The sequence below is a fragment of the Mesoplodon mirus genome (genome assembly GCF_964341445.2).
Source record: "Mesoplodon mirus genome assembly, chromosome: 8".
NCBI classification, from domain to species: Eukaryota; Metazoa; Chordata; class Mammalia; order Artiodactyla; family Ziphiidae; genus Mesoplodon; species Mesoplodon mirus.
The window spans coordinates 13,852,020-13,866,862 of NC_138984.1; the positions used below are offsets into that span (position 1 = coordinate 13,852,020).

Below are 14,843 nucleotides of genomic sequence, written 5' to 3' on the forward strand. Positions count from 1 at the left end.
CATTGGTCAGCGGTATTAAAAATATACCCACGGGAGGGCCTCCCTGGTGGCGCAGTGGTTGAGAGTCCGCCTGCCGATGCAGGGGATACGGGTTCGTGCCCCGGTCTGGGAGGATCCCATATGCCGCGGAGCGGCTGGGCCCGTGAGCCATGACCGCTGGGCCTGCGCGTCCGGAGCCTGTGCTCCGCAGCGGGAGAGGCCACAGCAGTGAGAGGCCTGCATACAGCAAAAAGAAAAAAATATATATATATATATATATACCCACGGGGCTTCCCTGGTGGCGCAGTGGTTGAGAGTCCGCCTGCCAATGCAGGGGACGCAGGTTCGTGCCCCGGTCCGGGAAGATCCCACATGCCACGGAGCCTTGGCCGCTGAGCCTGCACATCCGGAGCCTGTGCTCTGCAACGGGAGAGGCCACAGCAGTGAGAGGCCCGCGTACCGCACACACACACACACACACACACACACACACATATATATACACCATGTCTGATGGGGTGTTAGAGGGGAGATTCTGTGTTTTATAGCCTTTGATTAAATTTAATTAATGAACATAATACTCTGTAATGGCAAATATGCATTCTTTCCTTTTAGCTGAAAGGCATCTTTCACGTGTGCTTTTGACCCCACTGAGATCAGCCTAGTTGTGGAAGTTCCATAAATTTTGCATGGTGTTAGAGATTTTTATAAGACAATTTTTTTTTCTGCCCGTCCTAATTCTTTCGTATAATTCTAATCCAGGCTAGGCAAAAAGAGGACAACAGAGAGGAAAGAAAAGATGAAAAGTAGGGGAGAAAACAGGTCTATAGCCACATCGAAGACAAGTTCACCTTCAGAGTCAGTCACTCCTAAAGGAAAATTACTTTAAGACATTTTTTCATAACACATGATATGTTATTTTAAGTCTTTAAGTTCTGATAGTCTATGTATCATATGAGAGAGTCATGAGATAATAAGGAAGAAAATTATGGTTGATTTTAATACAACTTCTATATATCATAGTAAGTGTTTTACATTCATGATTTGCTTAATAATAATCAACTAGAATATTAATGTTTACAGAGTCTTAGAGAGTTTAACTGAAGCTAGAATGTGGGTTTTACACTGATGGCCTAAGAGTCAGAATTATCCAAAATATATTCATATATAAGAAAACTTTAGTATGCATTAAGGAACTGAGACAAAACAACCTCAAGTATAAATGTAGTATTGTAAGGGTCCAGAGTTCTTATGGGCACAGGATGGTGTCATGGAGAGTGTCCCAAATTGATCACCAGGACATCTGATTTCCAGGCCCAGTTCATCTAACAATATGGAATACTAGAGCCAGGACACAGTGAAGGCATCTCCTCACCAATATCCATCCCCCATCGCTCTTGAGTCTAACCCAGTTGTTATATGTCACAGGCTAGAGAAATGAATGATTCATGAGAACTATTTAATAACCCAGTCTTCTTCTATCTTTTCAAGATTCCCTGGATAATTCTATAACTTGTGAATGCACACCAGAGGAAACAGATTCTTCAGAGAACAACCTACACCCAGACTTCACAAAAGTAATAAAGCTGACATTTTTCTATGAAAATAAATTCGAATTACTTATTGTTTATTGCTTTCACGGAAAATATATCAATGCTTTCTTTTAAGATTTAGACTAAGAAAGACAACAGTCAAAAAACAAAAGCATGTTTCTATAAGATTGTGGAGTGTTAATGGATGATATTAAAGAAGTGCTGATACTGAGGGGCTATTTCTTGGCCATGTGGATGGAGCTGGGCTGTAAGTTTCTGGCTATTTAGATACTAAGAACTAACACAATTTTCTCTGTAGTACCTCACAGAAACTGAAGAGATTGTCAAAGCAACTCGAAACATGGAGAGGTTAAATCTGTTCTTGCTGGATCCAGATATAGATGTAAGTCGGAATTCTCTCTAAGCAGACATGAACTTGATTTGTACAGTTGTGGTTTATAATTTAGAATCTCTTTTCTTATGATGAGTGTTTGTTGAGTAAAACTTTCCAAACTTTTTTAGAGCTTGAAACTTCAGAAGAAAGATCTTTTAGAACCTGAGTTTGTGATCAAACCATTTGAAGAAAAAGCTGCCAAGAGAATCATGATCATTTGTAAAGCTCTCAACTTAAATCTTCAGGGATGTGTTACAGAGAATGAAAACGATCCGGTAACAAATGTAAGTTTCTCTTCTGTTACATCCTATAGATTGGCCAACATCACACCACCCTCGTTAAAATCTTTTGTTCACTTCTTGATCTTTCCAGGCACTGAGTTCACACCCTCAATTGTACCAAGGGTATGATTGACAGCATTTTTCCACATGAAAAAATGCATGTTATGAAGTGGAATTGTCAATATACTGCCATAGAATATCCCTTTTAACTTAAAGGAGTATCGAAGGGATTATGCTCTAGGGTTCTTTCCATTAAATCAGCACAGTGGTTCAGAGTTTCCAAAGATATTGTTTGTATCTTCTTGGAACTTGAGATGGCTTTTAAATTGATATTTTTATTTTAATATTTATATGTTAATTTTCATGTATATTAGAGAATATTTATAATGAGCAAATCAACCCTGTGTTTTCACAGCTACTACTGCTTATGACAAGGCTAAATAGTGAATCAAGTAAAATAATATTATATAAATATTAAATAAATAATACATGTAAATGGTAGGGAAAAAAAGGTGCTTCACTGATATTTGGGAAACATCACTGTGCTCATTAAATCCATACAAGATTCCTCTTCTTACCAAGTGGGCTCTCTTGAGAGTTCGTTCTTAGTATTCTAGTGGACAATTCTATACTAATTGTAAATGTATGTGTGGGAAGGAGACATTTTGTGAGCATAAATATTATTAAAGGTTGAACTATAAAAAAGGAAATAAAAAGCACTCATAATCCTAACATCAAAAATCGTTGTTAATATATTGGTGTGTTCCCTTTCATTCTCTGTTAATGCATTATTTCCTCATTTCTAATAAAGCATCCCTCAATTGTCATCTTTCACCTTAAAGAAGAAAACTTATTTCCAGATCCATGATACAAGCCACATTTGCTTTTATAAGGTAGAAACAGCATTAAGTTTTCTCTGCAGATTGCACACACAATCCCATACATGCCTTTATTTATGATGTAGTAAAACGAGCCTTGTTAGTTTGACAGTGAGTAGCTGGCAAAATGGGTGAACTCTTTCGAAAGACTGTAACCTACTGCTCTTGGGTCTTCAGGCACCTCACTGGTTGTCTGAGCCTCCTTCTTCCTGGTGTAATAGCAGGACAATGGTACATGCTATGGACCTCAGGAGAATAAGGAGAATCAAGTAACAAATGCCTGACTTTCCCACTTACAAGTTGTTCCATGCTGGGCAAGTGGCTTAACCTCAGTCTCCTCTTCTGAAAATGGGAAAAATAATAATACAATTTCAAATAGCCATTGTGAAGATTAAATATGGTGCCCGGAGCATAATAAGCATTCATTAAATATTAACTGTTATTCTAATATGTGGGAAATTGCTTTGAAATTTGTAAGTACAATGCATGCAATGTATTGATGTTTTCAATGTTACCTGTGAGATTCTTGCTGACAAGTAATTGAAATTTGTTGCCAGTAAGAATCTTCCTCCAAAATGAAGCTTCCTCATATTTTATAACTGTAACTGTGCACTAGGTTATGTGAGACTGAAAGGAGTTGAAGTTGAGTTTATTCATTCTCCAACAAACATTTATTCAGTGCACCTACTAGACCCAGACTTGCTCTAAGTACTGGAGAAACAGCAGGGAATGAGATCAACAAGGTCCCTTGAAGATTCAAGCCTCTTGAAGATTAGATTCTTTTGGAAAAGGACCGAAGTAAATAAAGAAACAAATAAATTAACAAGATAATTGCACATTGTGCAAAGTTCTTTAAAATAAATCAGTATAAAGAGATGTGATACAGAGGAACTGGGAAGAAGGCTGCTGTAGATGGGGGGCCATGGGAGGCCTCTCTGAGCGGGTGACATTTGAACAGAGACCAAAGGTTGAGAAGGATAAAACGTCAGGTCAGGGCAAAAGATTCCAAGCAGAAGAAAGAACAAGCGTGAATGCCCTGAGACAGGTAAGTCTTGGCAAGTTCTGGGAACTGAAAGGAGATAGTGAGGGGAAGGGCATACCAAGATGCAGTGGATTAGGCTAAGATTAGGTAGGGTCTTATAAACTGTAGCAAAGAGTTTGGATTTATCCTAGGTGTGAGTGGAGGCTATTCAAGAGTTTAAAGCACATTAAAGTGGTGTGATCTAATTTGTGTTTTTAAAAAATCCCATTGGAAGAATGGATTGGAGGAAACAAGAGTTGAACAGGGAAAGCAGTTAGAAGTCTATTACTATAGTTCACATCATGGCTTGCACTAGGGCTGGCAAGGAGGAGGGATTTGACTGCTGTTTTGTATATTGAACTGACAGTTTTTTCAGATACATTGCATATACAGGATAAGGGGAAGGGAGATCTGAAGGATGAGTCCCTAGTTTTTGCTTTAAACACTTAGACACATGGTGGTGCCATTACTAAGAGGACAAGACTAGAGGAAGAGCAGATTTGGGGGATACAGGCCAAAAAGTACATTATGGATATGTGAAGCTTAATCAGCCTATTAGATATCCAAATAGAGATGGCCAGTGGGCAGATTCAAATACAAGTTTGGAACTCAAAGGAATGGCATGAACAGAGATACAAGTTTGGAAGTCTGGTACAGGCAGTGACCTAGAGGGAATCATGTAGGAATTTCTATGTGTGTAGGAAACATTTAATGGATGAATAGAGAAGTGACCAAAGAAGAATCAGAAGGAATGGTCATGGATGTAGAGATAAACCAGGAAAGAGTGGGTCATGATGCCAAGAGAGAAAGGGTCAGCTATGTGGAATGGTGCTGAGAAGCTGAATAACGTGAAGCCAGAGAGCAGCATGGTAGATGTGGCCACATGGAGGATGACTATAGCAGAAAAAACTTCCTTGAAGTGAAAATGTTAGGAGCAGTAATCAGAACATACTTTCATTTGGGAGTAAAAAAAAAAAAAAACTAGAAACTTAGTTCTTGAAACTATATTTGGAAATATCAGGAAAATTTAACCTAAATTATAATGTCACTTAATCTAAATTTTATTAAATAAAAATAAATGCTTTTTTTGACCGGGTACATCCTTAAGTGTGATTAAAAACTCAAATTTAGAAACAGAAACTCAAAGATAATGGGCTTTTCTTTCCAGTGCCAGGGGCATATGGCTCCTTCCACATGACTTCATATCTTTATACTAAAGCCCATATTCAGAAGCTAAATGTGTGTATTTGGGCCAATCTCGCCAGGCAAGAGAACACGTGCAATTCAAAGAGCAGCTTTTGTGAGCCCTTTCTTATGTGTCAGGCCATAGGAATAAGTCAATTCCAAGTGCTCTGTGTGTCTGTATCCTTTTTAATTTATTTTACAGTTGATACAAATGTTTAAAAACTAGGAAAATAGTTTTAAGAATAATTTCATAGTGCTTATAAGCAATAATGTAGAAAAACTGAGAAAACAACCTCACCTGAACTCAACTGCAATTTTATATGTAATGGCATTGTTTTAAAAAATCTTTGTGCGATTATTCAGTGACACTCATTAATGTTGCTATTTTTAAATTCATTATTTTTAACTCAGTGAGCATGCTTTTAAATTAATTGAGATATTTCTCCAAGTTGCTGAAGAGCCAGCAATTCAGTAGCATTTAATGAATGAGCTTCTAAAAAGACACCCTAAAAGAACTTTTTCATGATGGGGAAATAATACTTGACAGCATGTAATTTTTTAGTCAGTCAGTTGAAAACCAAATTCAAGTTGATGGTTTTAGAGTATAAAATATTTCTTTGAAAATAAAAATTGATTCCAAAAATCTGAACTAATAAAACTGCTTCACAGCTGAGCTACATTTAAAATGCCATGTTTTTGAATTTTTTTAAAGAGAAGTACAGTATTCTAAACTTCAGAAACCTATGACTTAATTTGTTAGGCTTTGAAGATTCTTTACTAAACAACCCTTTATTGAAAAGCTGGTGATTCAAAAGTAAGATGTGAATGGCCATCATCAAAAAGTCTACAAACAAGATAGATAGTGGGAAGCAGCCACATAGCACAGGGAGATCAGCTCAGGTGCTTTGTGACCGCCTGGAGGAGTGGGATAGGGAGGGTGGGAGGGAGGGAGATGCAAGAGGGAAGGGATGTGGGAACAGATGTATATGTATGACTGATTCACTTTGTTATACAGCAGAAACTAATTTTAAAAAGTCTACAAACAATAAATGCTGGAGAGGGTGTGGAGAAAAGGGAACAATTTTGCACTGTTGGTGGGAATGCAAACTGATATAGCCACTATCAAGAACAGTATGGAGGTTCCTTAAAAAACTAAAAATAGAACTACCATATGACCCAGCAATCCCACTACTGGGCATATACCCTAAGAAAACCATAATTCAAAAAGCCACATGTACTCCAATGTTCATTGCAGCTCTATTTACAATAGCCAGGACATGGAAACAACCTAAATGTCCAATGAGATGAATGGATAAAGAAGATGTGGTACATATATACAATGGAATATTACTCAGCAATAAAAAGGAATGAAACCAGGTCATTTGTAGAGATGTAGATGGACCTAGAGTCTGTCATACAGAGTGAAGTAAGTCAGAAAGAGAAAAACAAATATCGTACATTAATGCCTACATGTGGAATCTAGAAAAATGGTACAGATGAAAATATTTGCAAGGCAGGATAGAGACACAGAAGTAGAGAACGGACATGTGGACATGGTGGGGGGGAAAGGAAGTGGGATGAATTGGGAGATTGGGATTGGCATGTACACACTACCATGTGTAAAATAGATAGCTAGTGGGAACCTGCTGTAGAGCACGGGGAGCTCAGCTTGGTGCTCTGTGATTACCTAGATGGGTGGGATGGGGGGGGAGGGAGGTCCAAGAGGGAGGGGATATATGTATACATATAGCTGATTCACTTCATTGTACAGCAGAAACTAACACAACATTGTAAAGCAATTTTTACTCCAATTAAAAAATAGTAAGATGTGACATTTAAGTTGAAAAGGTGGATTGGAAGAAATAAGTGAAGCACCATATGATCTTTAATTTCTGATGGATTATCAGAGTAGGTAATTTATTTCCATTCACGAAGCAGAAATGAAAATCAAAAGGCAGCAATTCACAAAAACTTAATAAGGATTTTTTTTTCCTTTGACCTTCAATGTGTTTGGGGTTCCTACCTGAGTTATTTTCACATAATTTTGTATTTTTCAACTCTTAGCAGACTACCACTGCCACAAACCAAGTGTTAAGCTAAATTAAATTGGTAAAATATGAAACTTTTCCATTTTGTCTTATTTTTTAAAAATAACGTGTTGAATTTTATTTTATGTGTAATTGTAACAGTAAGGTAGCTGGCAGTTATTGCTAATATTAAGAAATTAAACTAATACCCCTGTTATAAACTAGCCATAATCCTGAATTTCAAAGAACACAAGATACTTATTAAACATTCAGCAAAATCCACAGCATGAGTGAGTCTGTACAGTGATGAACTTGGTCACAATGTATTTTTTGTATATAACATGCTTATCCACAGAATCCTGGTGGGTGAGAGGCATCAATTCAAAATTAAGTAACATAAACAAAAGTTAAAAAACTCTTTATAAGTATATTCATTTTAAGAAGCCTATAGTTATTTACATATGTATGTATTTACATATATGTGTATGTATATAATTATTCATATGTGTATTTATGTACATCTGTCTGTGTATATAATAACATATACATATATTGGATTGGCCAAAAAGTTCTTTCGTTTTTTCCATGTTACAGAAAAATCTGAGTGAACTTTTTGGCCAACCAATATTTATTTCAGTCCTTGTTTTATTTAATTTCTCTTGCATTTGACATTTTTCTAGTTGAAAATTATTTCTTTCTGAAATCTTTCTTCTTCTGTGTCTGTGATAACTCTGGCAGCATTAAAAAAAATTTTATCAGCTTGTTTTTAAAAATCTCTCTCCACTCCCCCATCTCCTTTGTAAGCTGTTTTCCCTACTCCAGTCTCTATCCTGTGCATGTTCATATTTCCTAGGATACCATTCTGATTCTCTTCTTTTTATTTAATGCCTTGAATAGGCACCCACATCCCCAAATCTTTTGGGTTCAGATCTCCAGCCCAATTTCCTTGACTGGACTCAAAACTCATATATCCAACTGCTCCTGGAATGTCCTACAGATGATTCTCTGTACCAAAGAATTCATCTTTGTATCCTCATCCTATATATTAGTGAATGGCATTGTCATTCACTCAGTTTCCTATAGCCCCAAACCTGGGGATTTTCTTTTATTCATGCCCCTGTGAACCCTCTCTCCAATCAACCAACACACGCACACATGCAATGGATTTCCAAGCCTTTTGGTTGTACCTTCCTAACGTTTCTCAAACGTATCTTCTGCAAACGCATCCTAATATTTTGTTTCCACTCTGATCTCACTCTAAATCTGTGTTTTTTCATGTCTTTGTGACTTTGCCCATGTCACTCAACCTACTAGAAGCCCTTTATAACTTCCCCTTTACCAAATTTCTACTTCTTTAAAACTCAAGCAAGAAACTTTCCCTTCCCTTTCCATCTTCTTTACCTTCGCATTTTCCCTTTACTTCACATCTTCCTCTTCCTTCCTAGCATGGTAGTAAGAGGTTAAGCGAGCAATTGCACAGAGGCTTGGAAATTGAGTGAGCATAAGAATTCCAGATGATGCGGGGGAGAAAGCCACGTGGAGGCGCAGAGGTGCCATGCCCTTGGATTTGTCAGGATCTGGGGCACTGTGCAGGCTGGTGCAGAGGAGATAGCTAGAGAAGATGACTACTATGGTTGGGAGACTGGTTACTTTGAACAATAAGTAAACTAATTGAACAAATAAGTAAATAAATTAATGATAATGAGTCAGGTTTTTCACTATTGGATGAAATACTTGCAAATATGAAAAAGGGAAAGGCTAGAAAGAATCTTTGAGGATTTGGATTGGAAATGGAGGTATGACATGAACCCGTAAGTTTTTAATAAATATTCATGTACTGATAGAGATAGAGACATCATTGTAGCTGTGAATATTGTGTATATGTATATATACATGTGTGTGTCCCAGAAACAATGAGCATAACAAGCACCTAGATCTTGGTTTCTAAGTGTCACCCTCACTAACAGGAACCAAGGCTCTTTGGAGGAATGGCTGGGACATGGAAAGTATAAGATGAGCCTGGAACATCTTGTTGGGTAAAGAAAGAGGTGCTCCAAAAATGATGCTCATCTGCCATAAAGACACAGGAGCTACACTGAAGGGTGTACCTCTAACCAAATCTGAGACAAATCGAGTATCACTATAAATAACGACAGTAAGAGATGGAAATTTGTTGAATAAAATAGCAATCCTTGAGTCTATACATACATATATATATATATATATATATATATATGTACGTGTGTGTATGTGTATATAAATATATATATGAATAAAAAATGAGGGATAAAGGAAAGCTCATTGTTACAGTAAAATACCCACTAATAAATGTAGAAAGAATGATGGAACTAGAAGATCACCATTGGTAGCCATCATAGTGGTAGTTGGTTCCAGTGGGAGTTATGAATGGTGGATTGGGTTTGATGAGTAGCAGGACATTGCTGTAATCTCAGAAAATATTTCCAAAAAGGCTAATCACTTACCAAAGGGAAAATGGTGACATTATAATGGAGAAAACTGGAAGATACCAACAAGACCAGAATATTTAGGTTAATATTACCTAAAGTGGTGGGAAAGTTGACTTTTTGTGCCCTTGATATAATGAACTATGAAAATCAAATGTCACACTGGGGTATTACTGCCCCAAAAAGCATGACCTGAGTCAGATCATGAGTCATCATCAGGGATACTGACATTGCAGATATTTCTGAGAGAGTAAAGGAAATAACTAGAAGGTTTTGTAAGGTTGAATCATACATGTATTACAACGTATGAAAAAGAATATTTGGCAGGAAAAGTAGAATGAAGAAACCAATGAAATACAGTTCTGGGATCTGAGGAATCTGATAGTGGAAGGGATTCTGGGAACTTTCCTACAAATATTGTATTTTATATGTTATATATAAAATATATAATATATGCAATATAATATATAGTATTATATCTATTATATCTCTATAATATAGCATATTATATATAGAAATATTCTACTATATATAAATAGTAGTATTTCATCTACTGCCTTATTAAATAATGTACTTAAGGAGGCTATCCCCTGTGTAATGATTTTATGTCAAAACCATCAATTCTTTCTTTTTCTCCAAAGATTGAGCCTTTTTTTGTGAGTGTGGCACTTTATGACCTCAGAAACAGCAGGAAGATTTCTGCTGATTTCCATGTGGATCTAAACCACACTGCTGTCAGGCAGATGCTCTCAGGGGCTTCCGTGGCTTTGGAAAATGGAAACATAGACACTGTCACTCCAAGACAATCAGAAGAACCTCATGTCAAGGGATTTCCAGAGGAATGGCTAAAATTTCCAAAGCAGGTTGAACTTTTGTTTATCTATCATGGGAGGGAAAATGCTTGTTCCATTTTTCTTACCAATAGATTACATAAGATGAGCAGTTTTCCAAATAAAAATCCCCCTTAAAGCTGTACTCTAAAAAAGTAGAATTTGGGGGGCTTCCCTGGTGGCACAGTGGTTGAGAGTTCGCCTGCCGATGCAGGGGACACGGGTTCGTGCCCAGGTCCGGGAAGATCCCACATGCCGCAGAACGGCTGGGCCCGTGAGCCATGGCCACTGATCCTGCCCGTCCGGAGCCTGTGCTCCGCAACGGGAGAGGCCACAACAGTGAGAGGCCCGCGTATGGCAAAAAAAAAAAAAAAAAAAAAAAAAGTAGAATTTTGTAAATGTCTTCAGTGTGGTTTCCTAGATGCTTATTAGCTGTTTTCTTTGTACATAGGCTATATTTTCTGTAAGCAATCCACATTCTGAAATTGTTTTGGTGGCCAAAATCGAAAAGGTACTGATGGGAAACATTGCAAGTGGTGCTGAACCTTATATTAAAAATCCAGACTCCAACAAGGTAATGCACGATCTTTTTATAAATAATTTCAATTACTTCGAGAAATAAAATCACACTGCCTTGATGAATTATCAAGTTTGATAAATGTAAGTCTTGAAATATTCCCTTGTTAGTGAAATGAGTATCAAACAGGAAATGTTTCAAGTGTATATTCTCGGCTTATGTTTTTTGATCCTGCAATTTCTGCTGAGACTCTATTGGTAGAAATAAATTTAAATGTAGATAAAACTTTAACCCCCAAAGACTAAAGTGTTAACAATAATGAAAAGTTAGGATTAATCTGACTGAAAACAAGGGAATACAGTTTACTAAGACATCAGCAATGCTCATGCTGAACTAAGTAAAATAATTGTTTACCAAATTATAATAACACCTAAATGAAGAAAGAAAGAGGGAAGAAAATACCATAAGTTCTTTAAATGGTGGGACTGCAGGACAATTTTTCTGCTTTCTTTTTTCAATTACCATATTTTCTATAATAATTGAATGCTATTTTAATAGAAAATAAATACAAAAAGTTTATATTATCCACACAAAGAAGTATATTGGGAAAATAATGCATAATAATTGAATTTGAGGGTGTGTGACAGTTTAGGGCAGTGTTTAACATATTTATGAGAATCCTTTAATTCAGGGTTTAGCAAATTATGGAGTGCAGGCCAAGTCCAGCCTGTCACCTATTTTTGTAAATAAAGTTTTATTGAAACACGTTACACTCATTCATTTAAGATTGTCTTTCCTGCTATAGCAACAGAGTTGAGAAGCTGAGACAGAGACCACATGGCCCACAAAGCCCTATATATTGGATTGGCCAAAAAGTTTGTCCGAAAGAACTTTTAGGCCAATCCAATATTTACCGTGTGACTCTTTATAGAACAAGTTTGCTGACCTCTATCATAACAAATAAAAAGAAATACAGGACAGCCTGTGAATGTAAATTTCATAACTCTTTCCATTCAATATTTTAAGGTCTTTAAAGTCAGAAAAAAAATTGGTATTCCAAAATAAGGGTGTTTTCTACATTTGAAATTTCTAAACTAAAAAGAAAGAAAACGTTATACAATAGTTTGAACACAGAGGATATCATTTGTCTCTTTACAAGGTAGAATCTGTAAGCCAGTAAAGCAGAATTTTACTGAGTTTCAATATAACATGGAACAATATTTATTAATATTTTACATGGACTGTACAGTGATGTTCTAAACAACATTTATATTTATTTTTTTTCCTTAGTATGCACAAAAGATACTAAAATCCAACAGGCAGTTCTGCAGCAAGTTGGGGAAATACCGCATGCCATTTGCTTGGGCGGTGAGGTAGGTTGACAATTGCAACCAACAGAATAGAAGTGCATTTATTGTCTGCATTGAAAGCTTCATTTTTGAACACATCTGTGTTACCTGTTATTTTTAACATACCAACACCTAGAAGAATGTTAGTGTGTTCATCTTCAAAAACACCTTGAGCTCCCCAGAAACATGTGTTTTACAAGATAATTTAGCAAGCTGGCTCATAATAGACTGGGACCATGACATGTGTACAGTGTATGCATGACCAGGTATGCAATGGGTTCTTGGTAGGATCAAAGCCAAGTCATAACTTCTTTATTATGTATATTTGGTTTAACAAACTCTTGATGTTTTATGAGTCCCAAGGGTTTGGTGTGCATAAAATTCAGATGGAAGCACTGTGATTTCTTATGCAGCTGCACGTTTTCATCTGTGCAGAAAACACGGGTCTATATATGGATGTTCAAATGAAACCATCAAATTGATCACTTGAACTCTCTTTGATTTTGGTACTGACTAGAATAGCCACATTTCTCAGTACCAGTTGACTCTCTGATAGAAATGCTGAGTTGCATGGGCACTGATGGTGGAACCATCCACCCGGACATATAACCTCTATATAAAAAACAAAAAATGCCTTTCAGATCTGTTTAAACATCAATTACTATTGTCCTTGTCAGTCTCTTTGTGTCTTTATCAGTACATGAATTTCTTAAAGGAGGAAGTGCCTGGTATAGACATGTGGGAAAAGGTCAGCAATGGACAATCTGAATGATAAATTAGTGCTACAAAAAAAGCAGCCTATTAGGTATCCAGTTGAATGTTGATTATACCCCAATGCAAATAACTTGAAAATCCAGAAGGAAGGGAGAACTAGTTAGTTATGTCATTTTCAGGTCTCACGGTATCCAGTTGTGGTGCATAGCCAGAGTAAACTCACCAATATTTTTCATAATTTTGATGTAGTTTTTGAAAGTTGGAGACAGGTACAGGGAGGAGGAATGTGGAATTAGGGGCAGTGGTAAACCAAGGTAAACTCATGCTGTCTCTAGGGATTAATTTGCCCCAAGGCAGCCCTCTAAGTTGAGGAGGAAGAGACCAGGCCCAGGAATCTGAAAACGTGGTCCAGGTCAGATACCACTTATAGATTGTAGCTTTGGTCAAGTTTCCTTTCAGAGTCTCAGGGTCTCCATTTGCAGAATGAAACTAACAAGACTGCCTTATGAACAGCAGTGCAATCACAAATGCAAAGGCATCTGTCATAAAGTAGATCATAAATATCATTTTATCTCCCTTTAATATCTCTCCCTACAGGGACAACTAATGCTAGGATATTCTGCATGAATAAAAGATATTATTTAGAAATATTGAACCCTTTATGATGAACTTAATTCATTTTATTCCTTGTAAGCTTCAAGAAAAAGGATAACTAATTGTAATTCGCAGGTCAAACTTTTCATGTTGATAAGTATTCTCAGTTCCCACAAGATAATCAGTTGGGGCAAGTAGAGGGTAGAGGCAGGATGTCCTTTTGCAAAGTGAAATATTCCAATATAGCAAAATTATAATAGTGAACACATATTCTCTGTAAGGATTGAGGATTATTCTGAGTATTGTTATAAGCAGACATTTTAGAGCCAGAGCTGGGTTCCCTATCTCAACTCTATTTACCAGTGAATTTAGCAAGAACTTATAGTCTCAATTTTTTTGAATGTATAAAGAGGAATTCTAATACCTAATTTACTATTTCAGGGATTAACAAGTACTGATATTTATTCAATAAAAGATAGCCATTATTAGAAGCCATTAGTCTAATATGATTATTAAAAGTCCCTGTGGAGATCATATCCACCCAAACAAGCCTCCTTTTCAGGTAAATTTGGGGCAGTGAAGAATAATGTGGGAGAAAGAAGTAAAAAAATTAACCATTATTGAAAGAATCTGAGCAGTTAGTAAAAGCAGTAACATCCCTACTTTGAAGTTGTCTTAGTCAAATGTGCTGGAGGAAAGATAGATGAAGTTTCTAGGGAGGCTGATAATATTACCAACTATTGAAATAATTATTTCTAAGGCAGGAAAGCCAACAAAACCACAAGTTCATGCTACATGAATGCCTGATCACTGGTTTGGTTATAGACCAGGAAACAGTATACACCACCAATCTGTGCCCATAAATATATGATTTACATTTACATAAACATCTCTAGTAACTGAAAAAAATAATTAGCAGTACAGTTCTCAAGATTTCCTGTTAGACCCCTTGGAATGTATAACCACAAAAACAAGTACAAGATCCAACCAAAGACGATTTTAATTTTCCCTCCACAGTGTGGAAACTGCTTCAAATAAATGTTGACCAAATTAGAGAAGGGCTCTTGCTACTCATGT

At 36.7% G+C, this 14,843-nt stretch overlaps 1 protein-coding gene across 6 annotated transcripts in view; it reads left to right on the plus strand.

Moving 5' to 3' along the window:
* Positions 1-14,843, plus strand: part of DOCK10 (dedicator of cytokinesis 10) — a 292,002-nt gene that overhangs the window by 190,332 nt on the left and 86,827 nt on the right. For all 6 annotated transcript variants that reach the window (XM_082631248.1, XM_082631252.1, XM_082631249.1 and 3 more), the window contains 6 exons: positions 1,471-1,556; positions 1,831-1,914; positions 2,034-2,189; positions 10,404-10,625; positions 11,044-11,166; positions 12,400-12,482. In XM_082631248.1, the coding sequence (XP_082487374.1) occupies positions 1,471-1,556; positions 1,831-1,914; positions 2,034-2,189; positions 10,404-10,625; positions 11,044-11,166; positions 12,400-12,482 (754 nt within the window). The remainder of the gene's footprint in view (positions 1-1,470; positions 1,557-1,830; positions 1,915-2,033; positions 2,190-10,403; positions 10,626-11,043; positions 11,167-12,399; positions 12,483-14,843) is intronic.